Source organism: Puma concolor, chromosome B4 (genome assembly GCF_028749965.1).
Source record: "Puma concolor isolate L17-30 chromosome B4, mPumCon1.1.hap2, whole genome shotgun sequence".
NCBI classification, from domain to species: Eukaryota; Metazoa; Chordata; class Mammalia; order Carnivora; family Felidae; genus Puma; species Puma concolor.
In genome coordinates this window covers 74,762,568-74,787,108 of record NC_141673.1, presented here as the reverse complement: position 1 = coordinate 74,787,108, position 24,541 = coordinate 74,762,568, and the positions used below count along the sequence as shown (strand labels likewise).

The window sequence follows — 24,541 nt, the reverse complement described above, 5'->3', positions numbered from 1 at the left end:
TGACTCTTCATCAGCATATATGCCTAAGAATATTCCTTCTTGGGTGTATGGGCTCTAGTGTTGGGCATATATATATATTTTTAATATTAAGTTTATTGTCAGATCGGTTTCCATACAACACCCAGTGCTCATCCCAACAGGATGGGCATATTTATTAATATATCTGCTTCCTTTCAGGGTTTCGTGCACCTGAAGTTGCAAGAGGAAATGTTATTTATAACCAGCAGGCTGATGTTTATTCATTTGGCTTACTACTCTATGACATCTTGACAACTGGAGGTAGAATAGCAGAGGGTTTGAAGTTTCCAAATGAGTTTGATGAACTGGCAATACAAGGGAAATTACCTGGTAAGTGTTATTTTATGTGCAATAAAGATTATTATTTTTAATATCAGCAGCTTTCTTTCCAAGTTATTTAATTGTGGTTGTAGACTTAATTCATTTCACAACTGATGATTTTTTGTTTAGCGCATGAATATTCTTAATTCCTGTGACACAATAAAAATCACATGAGAAAGATAGCAGTTTCAGGCTTTTTAAAAATACCCCAAATTCATATTAATGTATTTGGTATTAAATTTAGAAGAATATTCAGAAAAGGAAATTGCTGTTGGAGCTCCATGCTTAGTGATTTCTGTTCTTATAAAGAGTTACTATGTGCTCATTAGCCTGGAGTGTTTTCATGTTCTTGGAGGGAGATAATTTATATACAGCAATGGAAGGTTGAATTATTTATAATAATAATTTTTAGTAGTAAATATTAATAAGAATTAGTAAATGATTGTTTAGTGAGATCAGATCTCATTTTGAATGGTTGTCTCATGTTTTTAAGAAATTCTAGGATGTTGTCATTCATTCCTTAACTATTACTTCAGTTCCCCTTACAAAATACTCTTTTAAATGTATGTAGCTGTTTTTCATATTTTCCGCTTTTTTCTTTCACTTAAGGAATATTTTTGAGTGTATGCTATGTTCCAGGTACAGAGAATATAGCTTTAACTACCTCCTTTTGGGGGACCTTTAAAGATGCCCACTGAAAGAAAATTTATTATTATTCGGATAAACTTTCAACACAATCTAGATCATCACCCTTATTTTACCACTTATCTTTCCAGTGACAATTCCCAGGTCTGTGGTTTATACCAACCAGAAGAACGGCATACCTCTTATAAAAAAGAAATGTGCACAAACTGACTGTAGGTATATGAGGATTAAATGCTTGCCACATTTAAGTATTAAAATTAAAAGTAATTCCACAGAAGTCTAATTATTATATGCACAAAATTTTTTTCACAGTATTCGTGAAATGCAGGTGTGGAATGAAAATCTGTTATTCAATTGGTATTTGTGTCTTTTTATATAATAAAAAATCAGGAAGTCTTTTTTGATGTCTCTAGTAGAGATAAGGCTAGAAAAATTATCTTTAAGTTTGTGATATAAGTAGATCCATAATAAATACAGAATTATGGAGATCAGAGTATTTCTTTGCATGGTCTGGGCCTCTCATACACAATGAAAGGAAATGAAATAGTTGTTCTGATTTGTTTAATGTTCTAGCATGATATGTTTTTGAATGTTTTAGATCCAGTTAAAGAATATGGTTGTGCCCCATGGCCTATGGTGGAGAAGTTAATTAAAAAGTGTTTGAAAGAAAATCCTCAAGAAAGGCCTACTTCTGCCCAGGTATGATTATAGTCAAAATTTATCAATATTTTATACAGAACATCAATATATGTATACACATATATAATCTTCACATATATATTCAGATATATAAGTAAACATACACATACAGTTTAAAACAGTCATAATGCAAAACTCCTATATTCCCCACCACCCATGGCACAAAATAAAGAGCATTGCTAACACCCTGGAAGCCCCCATATGCTTCTTCCTGATTGTATCACTCTCCTTTCCCTAGAGATGTAGTCACTTTCTAACTTTGGAGATAATCCCTGCTTTTCTTTTCCTTGTGTTTGCTATCCAGTTTAGTTTCCTGTATTCATCTTCTAGTTAAAATGGAATTGTAATCATGTCATGTACCAAGATACTTTCAGTTGCTCTTCTAGCCTTATTTTGTAAGCTTCATGGAGGTTGTTAAACATAGCCATTGATTATTTACACTGCTGTTCCATTCCACTGTTTGAATGATCAACAGTATATGTACCCATGGTCATATCTATGGGTATTGGTATTGTTTCCAGGTTTTTGTTATTATGAACAGTACTGCTATGACTATGGTTGTACTTTTCTAGTGCAGAATGTATGAGAGTTGCTTTGTGGTATATACCTGAGTTGAATTGCAGAATCATAGAATATATGAATATCCGTATTATTTTCTGAAGAAGCCGTACCAGCTTAACACTTCTATTACTTGGATGTGAGTGTAGCCATTTCTCTATATATTCTCCCTAAATTTTAGTGCTATCTGGGTTCTTAATTTTTTCAAATATACTGTCTTATATATTGATTTACATTTTCCTAAATACTACTAAGGATGACCATGTCTTTATATGTTCATTGGTTATATATGTATTTACCCTTCTGGGAAATACCTGTTCATTATTTTGCTGATTTTTCTATGGGATTATTTGCATAGAAATAAAATAAGTAAAAGAAAAAAAAAAGAAATACTAATCCCTCGTTGGTTATATATACTGCAAATTTCATTTCTGAATTTGTAGTTTGTCTTTTTATTTCCTGTAGGGTGCCTCTTGATGAATAGAATTTCTTAATTTTAATACAGATAAATTTAACAACCCTTTTAATGGTTATTACCATTATGAGGTCCTGTTTTAAGACGTCCTCATCTCTCCTAGAGTCACACAAATATTTATCTATGGCTTCTTCGAAGTGGTTAAAAGTTTTGCTTTTGGGGGCATCTGGGTGATTCAGTCAGTTAAGCATCCCAACTCTTGATTTTGGCTCAGGTCATGATCCTAGTGTTGTGGGACTGAGCCCTATGTCAGGCTCTGTGCTGAATGTGGTGCCTGCTTAGAATTCTCTGTCTCTCCCTCTGCTCCTCTCCCCTGCTCATGTGCTCTTTTTCTGAAAAGAAAAAAAGAAAACTGTTTTGCTTTTGGCATTTAAGTTCTTAACCCATTAGGAATTGAAATTTTTATCTGGATCCAGTTTTTTTCCATATGGATAACTAAATTTTCCAGCTTTATTTATTAAACAGTTTCTTCCTTTTTTTTCTGTTGATCGTTTCCCCCTAGTTTTACTCTTTAATATGTCAGATACTCACACATCCACACAGATGTTCTCTTCCATTGCTCAACTTATGTGTTCTTCCTCTAATACTATCCTCTGTTAATTCCTGTCACTTTATAAATCTCGTTTCTCTACTTATTTTTCTTCTCTAGGAATGCTTTAGCTTTCTTGGGATTTAGTTTTTCTATATACATTTTAAAATCACTTTGTCAACTTTTATGAAAAAACCTATTGTGACTTGGATTGGCCTTGCATTGAATCTGCAGACAATTTGGGGAGGATTTTATCTTCATTACATTAAGTTTTTCTATTGAATGTGGGTTATCTTTCTATTTATGTTTTCTTGTCTTTCAATAAAGTTTTATGATTTTGCATACAGGTCTTTCATATTTTTTTCTTAATTTTCTTGCTGCAAATTGCTTTAAACTCAGTTCCTGGTTTGAGATTTTTTTTTTTTTTTTGAACTACCTAGGCGATGGGAATCTGGTCTACAAATGTTCATGGGAACAAGCTTTTGAATAACAATTTCTCAGGGTTCTTTTCCTTCCTCCCCCTTTGTCAAAGGCAACTTTCCTCATACCAGTGAAAGTGGAAGCATGGGGTGGCTTTATTTCTGGTTCTCATTTACTCTGAATATGTAGTCCTTTGGGGTTCCATATTTATGGGAACAGGCTTTTATTGGACTCCACTTTGGGAATGCTCTAGATTTAAACTTCTTTCTTGCGGACTGATAAGATATCAGAAACCACACATCAGTTTTGCTTTCAATAGACAAATGCCTTTAAGGAAATATCTGGCTTTAAGTTTCAGTTGACCTCTCTGTCTTTCATTGGATTCTTTCACTAATATTTTGTCCTGATAAGTCCTATGATGTTGTCAGATCTTTAATATTTTTAAGAGATTAAAAAATAATTTCCTTAGCATTTTAAGTTACTTTTAGATGGGTGGTTTGTCCAAATAACCTTTCCCACCATATTATCAGAAGTAAATTTTTTACTGTGTCTTAATGTTTATTTATTTTTGAGAGAGAGAGAGATAGAGCATGAGTGGGGAGGGACAGGGAGAGAGGGAGACACAGAATGCGAAGCAGGCTCCAGGCTCTGAGCTGTCAGCACAGAGACCAATGTGGGGCTCAAACTCACAGACCGCAAGATCATGACCTGAGCTGAAGTCGGATGCTTAACCGACTGAGCCATCCAGGCGCCCCCTTATTGTGTTTTAAACTGAAAAAGATTTTAATAGATCAAAATAAGAGCTCTCTTTATGTTATGGACTCTTGATTTTGTATCATAATTTATTGAAAAATTTTTGTTCAACTTTAATTTTTTTAACGTTTATTTATTTTTGAGACAGAGAGAGACAGAGCATGAACCGGGGGAGGGCCAGAGAGAGAGGGAGACACAGAATCCAAAGCAGGCTCCAGGCTCTGAGCTGTCAGCACAGAGCCCGATGCAGGGCTCGAACTCACAGAGCACGAGATCATGACCTGAGCCAAAGTCGGACGCTTAACTGACTGAGCCACCCAGGCGCCCCGAAAATTTTTTGTTCAGCTTTAAAATGTCTACTCAAAAATAGCTGAATACATATGCTGATTTTATCAAGAATTATGTAATTATCTTGGCTACTTTCCCTACCTTCCCCTTCCTAATTTTGAGACATAATCGACATAAACACTGTGTTAGTTTTAGATTTACAACATGATGATTTGATACATGTATGTATTCTGAAATTATTACCACAGTCAGTTTAGTTAACATTCGTTACCTCAAAGTTATAATTTTTTTCTTATGTTAATAACTCTTAAGATCTACTCTCTTAGCAACTTTCAGATATTCTGTGTGATATTGTTAACATTAGTCACCATGCTATACATTACATCCCTGTCTTATAACCGGAAATTTGTACCTTTTGACCCGCTTCGCCCATTTTACCTACTCCCATGCCCTGTCTTTCACAACCACCAGTCCATTTTCTGTATCTGGAAGCTTTGTTTTGTTTATTTTATTCTTTTTTAGGTCCCACTTATATAAGTGATACAGTACAGTATCTGTCTTTTCTGTCTGATGTATTTTGCTTAACATTATACCCTCAAGGTCCATCCATGCTATTGCAAATGGCAAAATTTCCTTCTTATTTAATGGCTGAATAATATTCCATTGTGTGTATAGGTACATACATACATATATACATATACGTATATATCTTATTTTCTTTATCCGTTCATCCATTGATGGACACTTAGGTTGTTTCCATGTTTTGGCTATTGTGAATCATGCTGCAGTGAACATGGGGGTGCAGATATCCTTTAAACATAAATGCTTTCATTTGCTTTAAATTTATACCCAGAAATAAAAGTTGAATGTTTTTTCTATTTATAATGTTTTGAGAAATTGCATACTGTTTTCCATAGCGGTTGCAGCAATTTACATTCCCACCAACAGTGTACAGGGAATCCTTTTTCTCCACATCCTTGCTAGCCCTTCTTTTTTCTTGTCTTTTTGATAGTAGCCATTCTGACAGGTGTGAAGTGATATCTCGTGGTGGTTTTGTTTTGCATTTCTGATGATTAGTGATGTTGAGCACTTTTTCATGTACGAGCTGGCCATTTGTATGTCTACTTGTCTTTAAATTTTGGTTATAACTGGTATTCATCACATAGACTTCTTGTATTTTTAATTTGTTTTTCACAGTAAAATTTCCATAGCTTAATTATTATTTTATTCTTTACTCCTTTTTAAGTTCATTCATTTATTTTGAGAGAGAGAGTGTGACTGGCTGACAAGCAGAGAGAGAGAGGGAGAGAAAGAATCCCATGCAGTTTCCACACTATCAGCACAGAGCCTGAGGTGGACCTTGACCCCCAAACTGTGAGATCAGACCTGAGCCAAAACCAAGAGTCAGACACTTAACCAGTTGAGCCATCCAGGCGCCCCTACTCTATTCTCCTTTTATTTTCAACAATACTTCACCTTGTTTTTTTTGGTTTTTTTTTTTTGTAGTATATGATAGTATTTGACTTTGACCTATCCACTTAATCTTTAAATACAGTATATATTAGACAAGATGGGTAAACTCCTTACCTTTGTCAGATGAGACACTGAGAGAATAAGGAGCTTTCTCTGCATCTCCTGAGTGGAAGGCAAGTGGCTGTATCGTGGCTCTAATGCCACTCTCCTGAGTCCTGGTTCTGTTTTCTTACAGTTCTCTTCCCCACCCCCACCCTGTCTCTCTAGTTCTTTAGTGCTTCAAGGAGAAGCATGAAAACAGAATCTAGAATTGATTTGTGAATTTCATTACCAAAGATCAAAATTTCTTTTCCCTGCAACTGGCAGAAAGTCTATTCTGTTGGTGGCCTGTGTTTATCTGTAACATGATGTGGCTCTGCAGTATAGAGTTGAGTGTTGAATAGCTCCAGTCTATACTACATTTCTGTTCAGTTGGCACTTTTGGGATTTTCTCTTTTTTCAAGTTACAAAACATACATACAAAAGAGTATATTTTATGCTTAGTCTAAAACTAAGTATTATTTTAATGTAATTTTATCTGTAGTTTGGATTATTAATCTCGTTGCTTGGATTAGATCACAGTTTGTTATAACATGCAGTTCTACGTTGTGCACACTAATATGATCTTTCAAGAGGACATGTGTTAACTTGATGCATATTGTTTTGTTGTTTATAAACTTTCTCAGGTCTTTGACATTTTGAATTCAGCTGAGTTAATCTGTCTGATGAGACATATATCGATACCTAAAAACTTTATAGTTGAATGCATGGTTGCTACAAATCATAACAGCAAGAGTGCAAGCATCTGGCTGGGCTGTGGGCACACTGACAAAGGACAGCTCTCATTTCTTGACTTAAATATGGAAAAACACACTTCTGAGGTAAATCAAAATACTCTTTAAATTACAAATACTTTAGAAAATTTATTTTGCAGGTTATGCTAAAGAATGTATCAGTTAAAAAGTTACTTAGAAAGAAGTGAAATGAAAGCAATGTAAGAGTGTTGTTAGGTTAGTTTTCTGATGGAACAAGAGTATTTACATAACATTAAATAGTCTTTGTTTTGTTTTAAAATCATAGTATATGTTTGTCTCAGGTCAGGATCCCTAGAAACAGAGTTTAAGACAAAAGAGTCTTGTACAAGTGATGTAAGGAGAGAGTAACTTTTAAGGAAGTGAAGGAAGCCAATAGAACAGGGGAAGAAATTCCACAACAATGTAGTTTTTGAAGAAGTCTGCTGTCAGTCTTCAGCCATGAGAGACTGGGGTGTGGATAGGAACACAGATTGGTCTCTCAAGGCCACCAGTCTTTCATTCCCACATGGCAGTCAGGCATTGGCTGCGGTCTGCCCAAGGGTGGGTGTGGCCACGCCTGCCTGCCATTTCTGACCAAGCCATCTCCCAGCAGTGGAGGGCAGTTATGTGGTGGAGGGTGCAACTCTGAGCTGTTAGTAATCAGCACTCACAGCAGCTGGGGGTTGGTGCTCATGACTGAAAGAGAAAATCCGGGTACTGCTCTACAAGATGGGTCAACAAATTGTATTAGCAGAGATAAGATAAATTTCTAGACTTAAAAAATAAGCTAATATTGTGGCTGTTGGTGTGAAATACATGTTATGCCTAATCATTATTCTTAAGGTTAAACAATCCTCTCACATTATTTTGGTGGAGTGAGAAATATGGATACTGAAAAATATTTTTCAATTTTAATTTTAGTTTTAGATGCATTTTAGATAGGCAAAGCTGTTTGCCAGTTAACTTGTTTATTATTGGCAGTTAAATAAAATCGGCATTGTTTTTAAAATTAAGAGCAAGAGAGTAAAAAGAGTTCAGTGTATGGATAACGATGTTTTTATTCTATTCAAATTCTAGTCACTTAAGCCAGAATCAAGTTCATTAGAGTGTTGTTTTTTTTTTTTTTTTTTTTCCTTTTTTTTTAACAGGAAGTTACTGACAGCAGAATACTGTGCCTAGCTTTGGTGCATCTTCCTGCTGAAAAGGAAAGCTGGATTGTGTGTGGGACACAGTCTGGCATGCTCCTGGTCATCAGTACCGAAGATGGGAAAAAGAGACATACCCTTAAAAAGATGACTGATTCTGTAACTTGCTTATATTGCAATTCCGTTCCCAAGCAAAGGTATGGTAGCGAATTTGACCATTGGAGAAAGTTCCATACCTGTTAGATGACTGATTGTGTGGAAAACTTTGATTGCTTCAGCAAAGACTGCTCGTTTATAACATATTTCTATCAATATGCATATATTAAAGGGCATTGTGGGAGGCCACAAAGATATTCTTATAGATCAAGCTGAGGCAGTATGAGACAGGTCAGTCCTTTTCTTCAGGCCAACCAGCCCTACTGCTGGTATTACCGCAGCTCTGATTGATTTCATTACCACCCTTCACATCAGGTTACTTTTCTTTGTAAGTCCTCTTCAGAGATAATTTTCCATTTATTCTTTTTTTTGAATATCAGTAGCCTATTCCATATTGGTTTAAAACATGTCAGTTAACTACCAAATTGGGAAAATACCTAATAAATGAATTCGTAAGTTATTAATAGGTGAAAACGACTCAACCATTCTTGGTTACAGGGATCTCATTTCAAATGAATTTATCTAACTGGCAGAATTTCAGATGTGAGTAATAGGCTGATTGTTATAATACTTGGGGCAGGATGATTTCCAGGAGCCATTAAGATTATACCCCATATATTTTTCCTGTTTAAGTCAATACTGGAAAATAAATAAGTACATTAGAAAACCGTGAAACTCAAGTTTTTGGCAGCTGAAATATAAACTCCACTGGCAGTTTTGGAGTTGAAATTATTTGGGTATTGTCAGAGAAAAAATTCATTCATCAGATGGTGTTAAATCAGCAAGGAAGACTTTATTTAAGATTATTCCAATAGGGGGCAGAGATTGAACTCAACTTTACTGATACAAAAGGTGGGAGAGATTTTAATATTGATGGAGCTAGTGGAAATGTACTGCAGGTCATTGTGGGAGGCTCCATGTGATTAACTGATCTGTCTTTGCTAATTGTTGCTCATTGAAGTTAGGCTTCTACCCTCCCATGGAGACTGTGAGGTGGGGCCCTGCTTTTCTTTTTTTGTTTTAATTTTTTTAATGTTTATTTATTTTTGAGAGAGGGTCAGAGAGAGAGCGCACGTGCGTGCGCGTGTGCATGGGGGAGGGGCAGAGAGAGAGGGAGACACAGAATCCGAAGCAGGCTCCAGGCTCTGAGCTGTCAGCATAGAGCCCAATGTGGGGCTCGAACTCATGAACTCAGATCATGACTTGAGCTGAAGTCAGACACTTAACTGACTGAGCCATCCAGGTGCCCTGGGGTCCAGCCTTTCTTGATGATTATATTTCAAAAGGAAGGCTCCCAGTTCCTTGAGAAAGACATATCTAGGTTGTAAAACTGACAGGCTGGGAGAGGAGTTACATCTCAATTGTAAATTTTCTAAAGTAAATGCTGTAAAAAAATAAGCAAATTATAAAAAAGGGAGGTCAGGCACCCATAGAGTCATGAAGAAATCTGTCTAAAGTTTAGTCAACCTAGGGGGAACGTTATGGCCATCTTGGTCAATATAAGCATTCTTTTTATAACAATTTTGACATTTTTTTCTTTTAGCAAGCAAAAAAACTTTCTTCTGGTGGGAACTGCTGATGGCAATTTAGCAATTTTTGAAGATAAAACTGTTAAGGTAAATGTTGAATCCATTCTACATCAAAAAAAATGTTAAGTTCTTTGTTTTATGTATGCTTATCCCCACTCCCCTTCTAAGTGATTATAAACTCCAGAAGAGCAAAGATCACAAATACTCTTTTCACCTTTTTTTCCCATCAAATCTTGCATACAATAGAACCTCTATAAATGTATGTGGACTGGCTGTACATTTTATATAAATGAACTGAGGATAAAATGGTAAATGAGATCTGATTTATAATGTTAGGGATGAAAATAATTCTATTTTTATATAAATGAAGTGATAATTCCTTATAAATATATTGTGGAAAAAAACAAAACTTAAGTTTTAAATCTGGTTTGCCAAGTTTTTCTTTAGCCTAGAGGAAATCAATTAACTTTCTGTTCTTCAGATTCTCATTTATCAATAAAGCATTTATTCCTCCTTCCATCCATTCATCTTGTGGTTCCATCTATTTATCCAACATCCTACCCTTTATACTCCTTGTTATCAAAAAACATTACTAATGAGAGACAGACAAGTAGAGTATAACCCCTGGGTTATTTGCTGTACATTTTTTGCATGGAAAAGTAAAGAGATTGGTTATAAGGATAATGTTTTTGCATACCACTTGAATTTGAATACTGTTTTCATAAATCCTTTGAAAAATGTATCCTGAATTTTTATCTTAAGATCTCTAGCCATTTAAAATGGAATAGTAGATTTTAGAAAGCACAGCAAATTTTACAGTGTTTCATTCTGCAGCTACTCAGTTTATTGAATGTGTTTCTCTTCTTGGCAAAGTGTAAAGGAGCCGCTCCTTTGAAGATACTAAATATAGGAAATGTCAGTACTCCACTGATGTGTTTGAGTGAATCCATGAATTCCACTGAAAAAAACATTATGTGGGGAGGATGTGGCACAAAACTTTTCTCATTTTCTGATGATTTCACCATTCAGAAGCTCATTGAGACAAAGACAAATCAGCTGTAAGTTATTTCTATCTATACAATTAATTTGCTACTTTATTCATATTTATTCTTTTTTTTTTTGAGAGAGAGAGAGAGAGAAAGAGATAGTGGGGAGGGGCAGGGAGAGAGAGAATCTTAAGCAGGCTTCACACCCAGCGTGGAGCCCTACTTGGGGCTCAATCTCATGACCCTGCGATCATGACCTGTGCTGAAATCAAAAGTCAGACGCTTAACCAACTGAGCCACCCAGGTGCCCCCATGTTTATTATTTATAATCATATTAATAATGTTGTTGCAACCCAAGAAAAAATCTTTTAAAATGCATAATTAATTTTTCTATTAAAAATGTTACCCAGCCTAGTCACGTTTGGGATAAAATATGAAAAGCCATGATGATCTTAGTAGTATTTGTCAATCTCAATTTTTAACAATTTCATTATCCCTGTATCAAATTAAACATAACTTTGAAAGGTAATAAAGTCAGTATTTTACTTCATATGTGGGTTTTACATATGTGCTTTAGATAACTTGCATTAAGTATTGATTGTAGGAAACATGCACCTCAGGAATAAAGTCATCTCTAGATTCGGTAATTATACACATAACCTTTCTACAGCAAAGTTAGTGATACCACTTTCAAGCAAAAATAAAACAGAAACCTTGTCCCCATTTGTTCTTTCAATTTTTAGAGTTGTGTTTTAAGCAAATCATTGCAGTTGGCTCTCATAAGAGCCGCATTCCTCAGTGAGAAGCAGGGTAGGTTGGTGTTTAACAGCATAAATTGTAGTTCAGATATTGGCTTTGCTGTGTGTTGGTTATGTGAACTTGGGCAAGAACTACTCAAACATGCAGTCTTCTCTAATCCGAGGATTGTAATATATCGTACCTCAAAGGGATGTTTGGAAGACTAAACAAGAAAATTAATATAAGGAGCTAACATAATGCCCAGCACTTGGTAAGCTCTCAATAAATATTACTCGTGATTAGTATTAGCTTTGAGTCACAAATCCTCATCTCAGGGAATATCCTGGCTTCTCAATATCCATCTAATCACCTAAAACCTAAATTTGAGAGTAATCCTTGACTCCTTTATCTTTTACTCCCTTTGTCCATTTAACTCTTCTAATTGACACTCAAATTCTTTCATTTCTCACTTTCCTTCCACTGCTCCCACAGGCCAGGCTACCATCCATCATCAGTAACCATACTAACAACAGCATCTTTTAACCAGTTCTCAACCTCTGATTGTGTTCCTTCAGTCTGTTCTCAACATTGCAGACAGAGGAGCTCTTCTAAAACACAACTCAGTCTGGTGTCAGTCTCTTGCTTGAAACCCTCAGTCACATCCCATTGTCCTTTGTTTGAAGTTCAGATTTCTTAAGGTAGTCTACCAGGCCCTGTAGGATTTAGTCCTTGCTTCCCTCTCTGGATTAGTATTTTGCAGCCTCCTTGCTGCCTGTGCTTTAGACAAGCTGAAATCATCTCCGTTCTCAAAGACAGCCTGCTCCCTTTCACCCCCAACCTGTGACTGATTTTTTTTTCCTGGCCGACTAATATGTTCCCTGCTCATTTTAATGCAAATGTCGCTTCTTCTGAGTGGGTTGTCTTTGATTCCTCCTGTGCAGATTAGATGCCTTGGATTCGTTCTTCCAGTTCAGCTATTATTTCCCTTCACAACATCTGCCATACATTTTTATAAAAGAATTTTCAAAAATGCTCTCTTAATACTGAACTTAACTGGTTCTCAGCATTGGCCCCACTTAGAAACCATGAGGTAGCTGAAAATACTATTATGCCTGGGACTCACCTCCAGACCAATTAAATCAGATGAATTAATCATGGGTGGGGCCCAGATTTCAGTATTTTTCTTTTCAGGCTCTCATGTGATTCTAAGGTCTTTGGGGTTCAGATACACAGCTATGTATTGTAAATTCTCATGGATGAGGACTTTTGTTTTTCTCTCTCATTCACAGATTTGTTTCCTAATGTGTGGTAAATGGATAAATCCATTTTCATTCTGTAATTTCCACTTTTTTTAAAAAACACGTTTTTATTCATTTATTTTTTTAAGTAATTTTAATTTTTTGAGAGAGAGAGAGAGAGAGAGAGAGAGAGAGAGAGAGAATGCACACAAGCTGTGGAGGGGCAGAGGGAGAGAATCTTAAGCAGGTTACATGCTCAGTCCAATCCCACAATGGTGAGATCATGACCTGAGCTAAAACCAAGCATCGGATGCCCAACCACTGAGCCACCCAGGCATCCCTGTAATTTCCACTTTAATCAACCTAAAAAAAAACCAAAACTGAAAATATTTAAAAAGAAAGGCCCCCAATTTTTTTTATTTCATAGAGCATGTTATGAGATCATGGGAATCAACTCCCTAAAATTCCACATAAGATTTGGAGTATAAATGCTGTACTAGAGAGAACACCCATAAACATGGCACTTGCAAAGCTGTTCATCACCTGAAAGAGACGAGGATCTGGTTTCATAGACACTTGGAAATATTTGCTCTCTTCTCAAAAAGTGTCTCCTGTTGCCTTCGTCTCTCCCTGGCTAAGCAGATACCGCATTGCTAATTAGATGCTGCTTCATCCTCATTACCCTCCTCATTGTCATCAGTTCGCGCTGACAGAGGCATGGTGGGTAGTGAGAGATGATGTGGTCTCTGGAGTCACAGGCCTCCAGAGACTTGTCGAGTCCTGCTTCTGTGACATGCTGGTTATGTGGCCTCGAGCAAGTTATTTAGCCTTTGTTAACTTTCTCTCATTGCAGACATGGAGGTTTGTAGTATTTTATAAGATTGTTATTGAGGATCAAATGAGAGAACGCACGGAAGTATTTTATAAATTCTAAAATGTTATGTAATATTTGTACTAGTTTGAACTGTCTTCTGTTATATACAGCAAAAAAACTCAGAAAGAAATTGTCTAGAATGTAGTGGCTCTCTGGCAGCACATATTTTTGCCTCCCTTGCCAGAACAAGAAAGAGGAAGAAAAAAAAAATCTTCCTGCCCTACAATAAACTAAAGGCTTTTAAACGGTGTGACATTTTCATGTCATTTATCTGGTCGAATTGCAACTTTAACCATTTTTACTTTTTCTTGGTTGTTCATTCCTTCTATTAGTTCATTCTGCATCCATCCATCCTCTGTCTGTCTACTTAACAAACTGCCTACTTTGTTAGCTAGGCATTTTTTTCTAGATAGGTTCTTATCTATCTACACTTGTATCTGCTAGATAGATAGGTACTTATCCATGGTGACTCTTTACTGGATTGTGGGTATATTGAAAAGACATGGTCCTTGTCCTTAAGAAACCACATTTGCAGTCTAGTGTCAGGGACACACTAATTAATGAATACGATTTGATACTTAATGAGGTCTGTAGTGTTACAGGTATACCAGTGCAGGAAAGGGAATGACTGGTATATTTTGATAGGTCAGGGAAGTATTCCAGAGGAGCTGACATTTAAGTTAAATAAACATCAAAGGCTAAATAGAAGTTTGCCATGAAGGTAGGGCCTATGCTAGCCAATCTGTTTGCAAGAAATGAAGAATAGTGATATTCTTTTGTCCCTCTAGGTTTTCTTATGCAGCTTTCAGTGATTCCAACATCATAGCAGTGGTGGTGGACACGGCTCTCTACGTTGCTAAGAAAAATAGCCCATTTGTGGAAGTATGGGATAAGAAGACTGAAAAACTCTGTGAACTTATAGACTGTGTGCACTTTTTAAAGTAAATTGTTTTCTTTAAATTGTATTTTACTGTGGAAAGAACTCAGTGTGAAATTGACCCTCTTAACAAATTTTTAGGTGTACAACATATTGTTCACTATAGGTACAATGTCATTGGTTCTTATTTTGTGCTTCTTAGAGCCGTTTTTATACTTCAGACTTAGAGAGGCAGTATGGCTAATTTTACTTTGTTTCTACCTCTAACTAGAACACTAAACAACTCAGAAACAAAATTGCTAATTCTTTTCAGCACCATCTCTTGGTATCTAGCAAGTAGTTTCATTTTGGAAAACTAAAAAAAAAAAATAGGAACATGATATATATGGTTTCTTCAAGATATTACAAAGAATATTCACCAATGAAAAAATAGTACGTTATTGAAAGTGATCATACTGGATTCCTTGCTGACTGTACATTTAGTAGTGTTACAATATCAAAGTTTACTACTTGTAATTAGACTACAGGTCCAAGGATACTTTGTTCTAAAGAGAAAGTCACAAAACAATTAAAAAAATGGGGGAAACCTACTGGACTGACCAATGCACGAACTGCTTAAGGATGAAGGATCAAGACACCAGACTGACAACCAGTTCTTAGTCTAATCCAGCACATCTCAGACTTTAAATCACGCACATCTTTTGTGTGCTGCTGGTGGGAAAGGGGACCACTCAACCTTATTTGGGGATGGGTAGAGAGAGAGGGAGACACAGAATCTGAAGCAGGCTCCAGGCTCTGAGCTGTCAGCATGGAGCCTGAACTCACCAACCACAAGATCATGACCTGAGCTGAAGTCGGACGCTTACTGACTGAGCCACCCAGGCGCCCCTGTTTTATTTTGTTTTTATGTATAGATTTTTTATTCTCTGGAGAACATTTAGATTACACACTGTATCTATAAAATGAAACTTCAAGGTTGACTTTCCCAGAATGTTTTCATTTTTCTCTGGATGGTAAGGAGATTGACATTCTGAAGTGTTGACAGTTCTGCCTGGTAAAGGTTCCCTTACTTCCTGAAGTCCTAAAAGTATTAGAACTGTTTTATTTCCGGACACCTCATTTTCGTCATGAATTATTCATTGCCTCAGAGAAACATTTAGTGGTTTGTATTGATATCTTTTACATGTAAATGATTAAAATTTAATTCTCCTTTGTAACTTTTAAGAAACTTTTTCTATTTATATTGGGCAAATTTATTCTTTTCTTTTATACTGGGTTATATAGGCTTATTATTTATAAAAATTATATCCATTTTTAAAGTTTATGTATTTGAGAGAGAGAGAGAGAGAGAGAGAGAGAGAGAGAGAGAGAGAGGGAGAGGGAGAGAGGGAGAGAGAGAGAGAGGGGGGCAGAGAGAGAATCCCAAACAGGCTCCACTCTGTCAGCGTGGAGCCTGATGCAAACCTGAGCCAAAATCAAGAGACAGACGTTTAGCCAACTGAGCCACTTTATTTTATCCATTTTATTTACTTTAGAATTTCTTGAAGGGGCTGTGTTATCTTTGATAATTTATGTTTCAAGGAGAGAAGCCACTTTGATGTTCTGTATTTAGCAACACTCGTTTTGTAGAATTTTAATGATATATAATGTATACTATTATGTATTCATAATTTAAAATGCTATATATAGTGTGCATGTGTAGACATCTGCTTTATCTCTTAATTGTTGATAAAATTATTAATGCATACTTTATGGTTTTAGGGAGGAAATGGTAAAAGTAAACGCGGAATCAAAACACAAAATATCTTATTCTGGGAGAGTGAAAACTCTCTGCCTCCAGAAGAACACTGCCCTCTGGATAGGAACTGGAGGAGGCCATGTTTTACTCCTTGATCTTTCAACTCGTCGAATTATACGTATAGTTCACAATTTTTGTGATTCTGTCAGAGTCATGATGACAGCACAGTTAGGTAAGTTTCTTTCCTTTCAATCTTTTGTGATATTGTCTAAGACTTTAAAAATATGCTTTTATTTTTAATTTTAGTCTCACTCTCTAATGCCATTGGACATGTCTCAGAGGTCACATCATGAAACATAGAACTGGGATACATTTTAATAGGGTCATTAAAAAATGGAGGGAATGGATGCTTTCAGTCCCGTTAGAGAAGATTATTGCAGCCGAGCACCGATTCTCGGTTCTACTTTCTCTGTATCTAAGGCAAAAGAGGAAATAGATAATTTTGAGTATTTTTAACTTAAAAATATTTTTGTAATGTTTCTTTATTTATTTTGAGAGAGAGAGAAAGAGAGTGAGTGGGGGAGAAAGAGAGTGAGTGGGGGAGGGGCAGAGAGAGAGAGCAAGAGAGAGAGAGAGAAATTCCCAGTGGGATGCTCACACTCACAAACTGTGAGATCATGCATGACCTGAGCCACATCAAGAGTCATAGGCTTAACTGTCTGAGCCACCCAGGCACCCTGAGTATTTTTAACTTTTTAACAAAAGGTATTAAAGCAAATGCTTATTTTAACCAATTTAAATTTCCTACCCTTCTTAAATTTGGTTTTTCATTCTATCAACAAATTTATATGCTTGTAACAATATATGCTGAACTCTACAATCTGCAGGTATTGACAATCATGATGTTTTATGCAGACTTTTATGTCTTTTCTTGCTCCTACTTTTCTATTTAAGTATGAAGAAATCATAACAGCACATGAAATATATTTTCTACATAAATACATTCCATTTTTTCTTTTAACTAATTATTAGGCTTAGAGAATAGTATTAACATATATACAAAGTTGATCACCAAAATAACATGGGATTAGGTTCTGCAAAACGAGAGTTTATATAACTTTAGTAAGTAAGGCCTAGTGTGTTTGACAGGTGAAGCAAATGGTCAGTTCCTTTTACAGGAATATATTAAGGAGGGACAAGTGTTACTCCTTACTCTCACCCATTTTTTATGACTGGATGTTGAAATTGCACAGGAGTTACACTAGATGCTGTGAGTGATTGGTGACTCTCAGCATACCAGCGTTGTATCTCACAACAATAGTGGGTTGTCTCTACTTTTATTCTACCAAGGTTGTTAAGTCCTTTAATATGTCTGTACTTTTGTACCCAAATCATTGTTCATTACTGAAATTATGTGGTTTTTCAGTGGTTTAATTGATTTTTAAAGTAAAGATAAATTTAAACATAATCCACAGGTGCGGCAGGTACAATGTGGCTTCACCTCACCTTTGTAGCCTCTGCCATTTATTACATTGCTCCCAGTGCTTTCTGATCTGGAGAATGTTCAGTCCCTCTGGGATACCATGCTTCACACTGCCTCAATGTTTTTCATGTGCTGCTCATTCTTTGCTTATTTAATTTCTGTGGTTAATTAAGCCAAGAAGGTACACTAACTCTTTTTTCAAAATGGTAGCTCATATGTCAAAACCTTTCAGAAGTGAACACTGATTAGGTCAAACTTCCCTCTTTGGAGTTCTCATAACATCTCCCTTGCATAGCATCCATCCTGGTCACGATTTTTTTTTTTTTCATTAGTGTCAATCTCCTCACTAGAATGTAAACTCCATGTAGGTTGAGTCTGCATGTGTTTGTTTACTTCTTTACTCCCCAGGGCCTTGCCTCCTGTATAGAAGACGTATGACAAATATTTGTTGAGTAAGTTAGTGAGTGACTTGAGAAGAAAGTATGGTTCTGTGACAGAGTATCAGTATATCATCCATCCAACTTTGTATCCAAATGATTCACATTTGACTAATGCCAAAGCAGTTTCACACACATCTCATTTAATATTATAACTCTGGGTGTATAAATATTAGACCCATTTTTCAAAAGTTAAATTATTTTCTCAGATTAACACAATTAATAAAAATTATAGCAAGGAATGGGCCACAAATTTTCCAACATTAAATAATTGCTGATCTTGGAGCATTTTATTCAGTATAATTGAAGTGTCTCCTAAAAAGCAGAATTATACGGTAATTTCTAATGACTTTTTAAAGTTCATCTTATTACATCGTTTTAACAGAAGACTCATATATATTTTTTTTAAAGGAAGCCTTAAAAATGTCATGCTGGTTTTGGGGTATATCCGGAAAAGTACTGAAGGCACACAACACCAAAAAGGTAGTGTTTAATAAGATACTGTATTCCAAACACAGTACAATGACACTGATGATTATAACATGTTATGTGTTTTATACATTTATGATAAATATAACATATACTATAATACTTCAAGCATGTTAAATTGGTAGCTTCTTTATAGTGTAAATAATTTAAACATAAATCCTCAAAATTAAGTTTTAGTAGTTGAGTAGTATTTTTTCAGATGAAGTAGAAATATCAACCCCTGTAAAATGAGAAGTAGCCCAAATTTAAACTAAACGTGGTTATGTTTCCTTACAGTTTACCTGTATCCATATGAGCTCTGATTTTGAACAGTGTTTGAAAAAACTATTTCTTTCAGAAAGTGAAACATCAGGTTATTGAAAGTTCACACTCTTTTTGAAATGTAGTTGTTTCTGTAATACACTTTAAACATTTTCCAAATGTAGTTTCTTATGAATGGCAGTGATTTAGTAAATTTTTATAGCTGTATTTATGTATATGTTTGTATAAGACAACTAAATATAAATGAACAAAATTGAAATAAAATAAAATAAAAAGGCCTTATGGCAGATCTTTGAACCATTATTTCATTTTTTTCCTTTGTAGAGATACAGTCTTGTTTGTCTGTTTGGGATATCAACCTTCCACATGAAGTGCAAAATTTAGAAAAACATATTGAAGTAAGAAACGAATTAGCTGAAAAAATGAGAAGAATATCTGTTGAATAAGAGGGATGTTGGAGATCTTTGCCTTTGGATGCGAAAATTATTCTCCTGTAAATATTTCTTTAAAAATGTTTACATATGAAAAGGACACTTCCACTTTTTGAAAAAGCTCATGTGTATATGAAGGAATGTTTATATATTTTATTTTATTTTAAATATAAATATGTGTAAAAATAATTTCACTGGAAATGTTTTAAAGAATTATTTAAAATATGACATTGTATTTCCCACATCCTAATTAATTTTGTGGGTTAAGTAATGAAAGGAAAGCTAAAAAGTACATAATTGCAGGACTCATACCAAAATTTACAAAGTGATTAATTTTTTGTTTTTATCCATAATGAAAGTAAACTTTATTTAAAATTCTGCATTTAAACGGGACTGCTGTTTGATTACTTTCTAGGTATTTTGCAAAGTAGAATAGTAATATTAGGACTGGTTCACATGTAATACATTCCTTTTTAAATTCCTTTTAAATGCACGTCTCATACATGCTTGTAAACTGAATTTTCACCAATAAATCCCTTCATTGGAATGTGCATCCTTTTTGTTGCTGATGCAAACAATGCGTTTCATGCATCTTCCCTCCATTTAAAAGAAAATGTCACGGAAAGTGCTGATGAGGAAATATAACATATTGTTCTCATTCCCAGTAAAGACACGGCCACTTTCTCTTTTCCTGTTGTGCGGTTCGATCTTTGAATGTGGATACCCTGAAATTTGTATACTTGGTGTGAATACAGTGTTCAGTTTTCAAGTGATATTTTTTTATGTTTTAATTCGGATTTTCAGTGGTAAGCCAGACCGCTGGTTACCTGTTTCTAACCTGCGCCCTAACATTTCTACCCACCTTCTTCCTAAATTTGTGATTCTGCAAATCCTGCATCACTCAGGAAGAAACCCTATTTCCAGAATTATAGAATTCCACAACTCCCACTGTGACTGTGGGGGCAAGTTTATAACACTCTTTATTTTGATGAAGAAGAAAGGAGTTTCAGGTTATGACAGGTAAAAATACCTGCTAACCTTGTCTTCTAAATTATACCTAAATTGTTTGAATATCTTCCCCAGTAGGAGTGTCAGGGCCAAGTGTCTAGGTAATAATTTGAGTGACATTTATGTCTTAAGGAAAAACTTTTTTGGTAAATCCATTGGCCCTCGCCAATAGTCATAAATTCGAACAATTCTCTATGACAGGATAACTTGTCCATTTAATATTCTCAGAACTCACCAGTGTTGTATTATAGGATGATTTTAAAAATAATGGACGAGTTTGTTCCTGTGATATTTCTCATTGTTACTTTATATTTATTGTAATTTTTTACCAAGAAAATTATGAAGAAATACGTAAATGAACTTTATATTTAAATGGAATAATAAATATTCTTAAAGCATGTTTAAGAATTTTAAAACTTTGTGATAATGTTTTATTTTTCACATATAGCTCTGTATCTGTCTAATATGAAATTTTTTATTAGCCTGTGTATGGGACATCTAAAAAATGCTAACTAAAGTTTTCTCTTGGGGATTTATTCAGTTGCCTGTAGTACACATAGTTTTTAGGATCCCAGAATAAAACCTGATAGGCCTGATATATTCCATTTTCAAATTCTCATAAAAATTTTCTTAAAATAGAATTGTTCCCTCTTGAGTACTGAAACAAAAAATGACTTTAGAACAGTTTATTAAAAAAATTGGCAGACTCATTTTAAGTTTTCCCTGATTAGAACCCCCAAATGAGCTACTTATCATTATAAAAACATAAGCGTTTGTCTTTTTTTAATTGGATCATCTTTTTTAGGACATTCTGTCAATCTCTACATTTTATGTATGTATGTATGTATGTATGTATGTATGTATGTATGTATGTTTGTATGTATGTATTTATTTGTTTTTCATTTACATCCAAGTTAGTTAGCATATACTGCAATAATGATTTCAGGAGTAGATTCCAGTGATTCATCCCCTGCTTATAACACCCAGTGCTCATCCCAACAAGTGTCTTCCTTAATGCCCCTTACCCATGTAGCCCATGCCCCCACAACCCCTCCAGCAAACCTCAGTTTGTTCTCTGTATTTAAGAGTCTCTTATGTTTTGTCCCCCTCCCTGTTTTTGTTTTATTTTTGCTTCCCTTCCCTTTTTATTTTTTTTAATATAATTTATTGTCAGATTGGTTTCCACACAACACCAAGTGCTCATCCCAACAGGTGCCCTCCTCCATGCCCATCACCCACTTTACCCTCTCCCCCACCCGCCATCAACCCTCAGTTTATTCTCAGTTTTTAAGAGTCTCTTATGGTTTGCCTCCTTCCCTCTCTGTAACTTTTTTTCCCCCCTTCCCCTCCCTGATGGTCTTCTGTTAGGTTTCTCAGGATCCACGTATGAGTGAAAACAAATGGTGTCTTCCTTTCTCTGCCTGACTTATTTCACTTAGCATAGTACCTTCCAGTTCCATCCACGTTGCTGCAAATGGCCAGATTTCATTCTTTCTCGTTGCCAAGTAGTATTCCATTGTATATATAAACCACATCTTCTTTATCCATTCACCAGTTGATGGAACTTAGGCTCTTTCCATAATTTGGCTATTGTAGAAAGTGCTGCTATAAACATTGGGGTACACGTGCCCCTATGCATCAGCACTCTTGTACCCCTTGGGTAAATTCCTAGCAGTGGTATTTCTGGGTCATAGGGTAGTTCTATTTTTAATTTTTTGAGGAACCTCCAGACTTTTCCAGAGCAGCTGCACCAGTTTGCATTCCCACTAACAGTGCAAGAGGGTTCCCGTTTCTCCACATCCTTGCCAGCATCTGTAGTCTCATGACTTGTTCATTTTAGCCACTCTGAACAAGTGAGGTGGTATCTCAGTATGGTTTTGATTTGTATTTCCCTGATGAGTGACGTTGAGCATCTTTTCATGTGTTGGTTGGCCATCTGGATGTCTTCTTTAGAAAACTGTCTATTCATGTCTTCTGCTCATTTCCTCACTGGATTATTTGTTTTTTGGGTGTGAAGTTTTGTGAGTTCTTTATACATTTGGATACTAGCCCTTTATCCGATAATGTCATTTGCAAATATCTTTTCACATTCTGTCAGTTGCCTTTTAGTTTTGTTGATTCCTTTGCAGTGCAGATTTGCTTCACTTCCCTTATATTCATCTGTTTTGTATCTTAATGTCCTCATATAAGTGGAGTCATATGATATTTGTCTTTCTCTGACTAATTTCACCTACCATAAAACCCTCTAGTTCCATCCACGTTGTTGCAGATGGCAAGATTTCACTCTTTTTGAATGACGAGTAATACTCCATTGTATTACCTATCTTCTTTATCCATTCATCTGTCAATGGACATTTGGGCTCTTTCCATACTTTGGCTATTGTTGATAGTGTTGATATAAACATTGGGGTGCATATGCCCCTTCGAAACAGCACACCTGTATCCCTTGGATAAATACCTTGTAGTGCAATTGATGGGTTGTAGGGTAGTTCTATTTTTAATTTTTGGGGAACCTCCATACTGTTTTCCAGAGTGGCTGCACCAGTTTGCATTCCCACCAACAATGCCAAGAAGATCCTCTTTCTCCACATCCTCGCCAACATCTGTTGTTGCCTGAGTTATTAATGTTAGCCATTCTGAACAAGTGTGAGGTGGTATCTCATTGTGGTTTTGATTTATATTTCCCTGGTGATGAGTTAGGTTGAGCATTTTTTAATGTGTCATTTGGCCATCTGGATGTCTTCTTTGGAGAAGTGTCTATTCATGTCTTTTGCCCATTTCTTCACTGGACTATTTGTTTTTTGGGGTGTTGAGTTGGATAAGTTCTTTATAGATTTTGGATACTAACCCTTTATCTGATATGTCATTTGCAAATATCTTCTCCCATTCTGTCAGGTGCCTTTTAGTTTTGCTGATTGTTTCCTTCGCTGGGCAAAAAGCTTTTTATTTTGATGAGGTCCCAATTGTTCATTTTTGCTTTTGCTTCCCTTGCCTCCAGAGACGTGTTGAGTAAGAAGTAGCTGTGGCCAAGGTCATAGAGGTTTTAACCTGCTTTCTCCTCGAGGATTTTGATGGCTTCCTGTCTTACGTTTAGTAGGTCTTTCATCCATTTTGAGTTTATTTTTGTGTATGGTGTAAGAAAGTGGTCCAGGTTCATTCTTCTGCATGTCGCTGTCCAGTTTTCCCAGCACCATATGCTGAAGAGACTGTCTTTATTCCATTGGATATTCTTTCCTGCTTTGTCAAAGATTAGTTGGCCATATGTTTGTGGGTCCATTTCTGGGTTCTCTATTCTGTTCCATTGATCTGATTGTCGGTTTTTGTGCCAGTACCATATTGTCTTGATGATAACTTTGTAGTACAGCTTGAAGTCTGGGATTGTGAGGTCTCCTGCTTTGGTTTTCTTTTTCAAGATTGCTTTGACTATTCAGGGTCTTTTCTGGTTCCATACAAATTTTAGGATTGTTTGTTCTAGCTCTGTGAAGAATGCTGGTGTTATTTTGATAGGGATTGTATTGAATACGTAGATTGCTTTGGGTCATATCGACATTTTAACAATATTTGTTCTTCCTATCCAGGAGCATGGAGTATATTTCCATTTTTTTGTGTCTTCTTCAATTTCTTTCATAAGCTTTCTATAGTTTTCAGTGTATAGATTTTTCACCCTTTTGGTTAGATTTATTCCTAGGTATTTTATTGTTTTTGGTGCAATTGTAAATGGGATTGATTCTTTGATTTATCTTTCTGTTGCTTCATTGTTGGTGTATAGGGATGCAACCGATTTCTGTGCATTGATTTTATATCCTGCCACTTTGCTGAGTTCATGAATCAGTTCTAGCAGTTTTTTGGTGGAATCTTTTGGGTTTTCCATGTAGAGTATCATGTCATCTACAAAGAGTGAAAGTTTGACCTCCTCCTGGCTGATTTGAATGCCTTATATTTCTTTGTGTTGTCTGATTACAGAGGCTGAGACCTCCAATACTATGTGGAATAACAGTGGCATGAGTAGACATCCCTGTGTTTTTCCTGACCTTAGGGGGAAACCTCTCAGTTTTTCCCCATTGAGGATGATATTAGCATTGGGTCTTTCATATATGGCTTTTATGATCTCAAGGTATGATCCTTCTATCCCTACTTTC

At 35.7% G+C, this 24,541-nt stretch overlaps 1 protein-coding gene across 2 annotated transcripts in view; it reads left to right on the top strand.

Moving 5' to 3' along the window:
* LRRK2 (leucine rich repeat kinase 2) overlaps window positions 1–19,945 on the top strand; it is a 138,936-nt gene extending 118,991 nt beyond the window's left edge. For both annotated transcript variants that reach the window (XM_086713648.1, XM_086713649.1), the window contains 10 exons: window positions 178–348; window positions 1,583–1,683; window positions 6,905–7,099; window positions 8,161–8,354; window positions 9,857–9,929; window positions 10,716–10,900; window positions 14,467–14,619; window positions 16,317–16,525; window positions 18,625–18,696; window positions 19,288–19,945. In XM_086713648.1, coding sequence (XP_086569774.1) covers window positions 178–348; window positions 1,583–1,683; window positions 6,905–7,099; window positions 8,161–8,354; window positions 9,857–9,929; window positions 10,716–10,900; window positions 14,467–14,619; window positions 16,317–16,525; window positions 18,625–18,696; window positions 19,288–19,409 — 1,475 coding nt within the window. In that variant the 3' untranslated portion in view covers window positions 19,410–19,945. The remainder of the gene's footprint in view (window positions 1–177; window positions 349–1,582; window positions 1,684–6,904; window positions 7,100–8,160; window positions 8,355–9,856; window positions 9,930–10,715; window positions 10,901–14,466; window positions 14,620–16,316; window positions 16,526–18,624; window positions 18,697–19,287) is intronic.
* The last annotated feature ends 4,596 nt before the right edge of the window (window positions 19,946–24,541 follow it).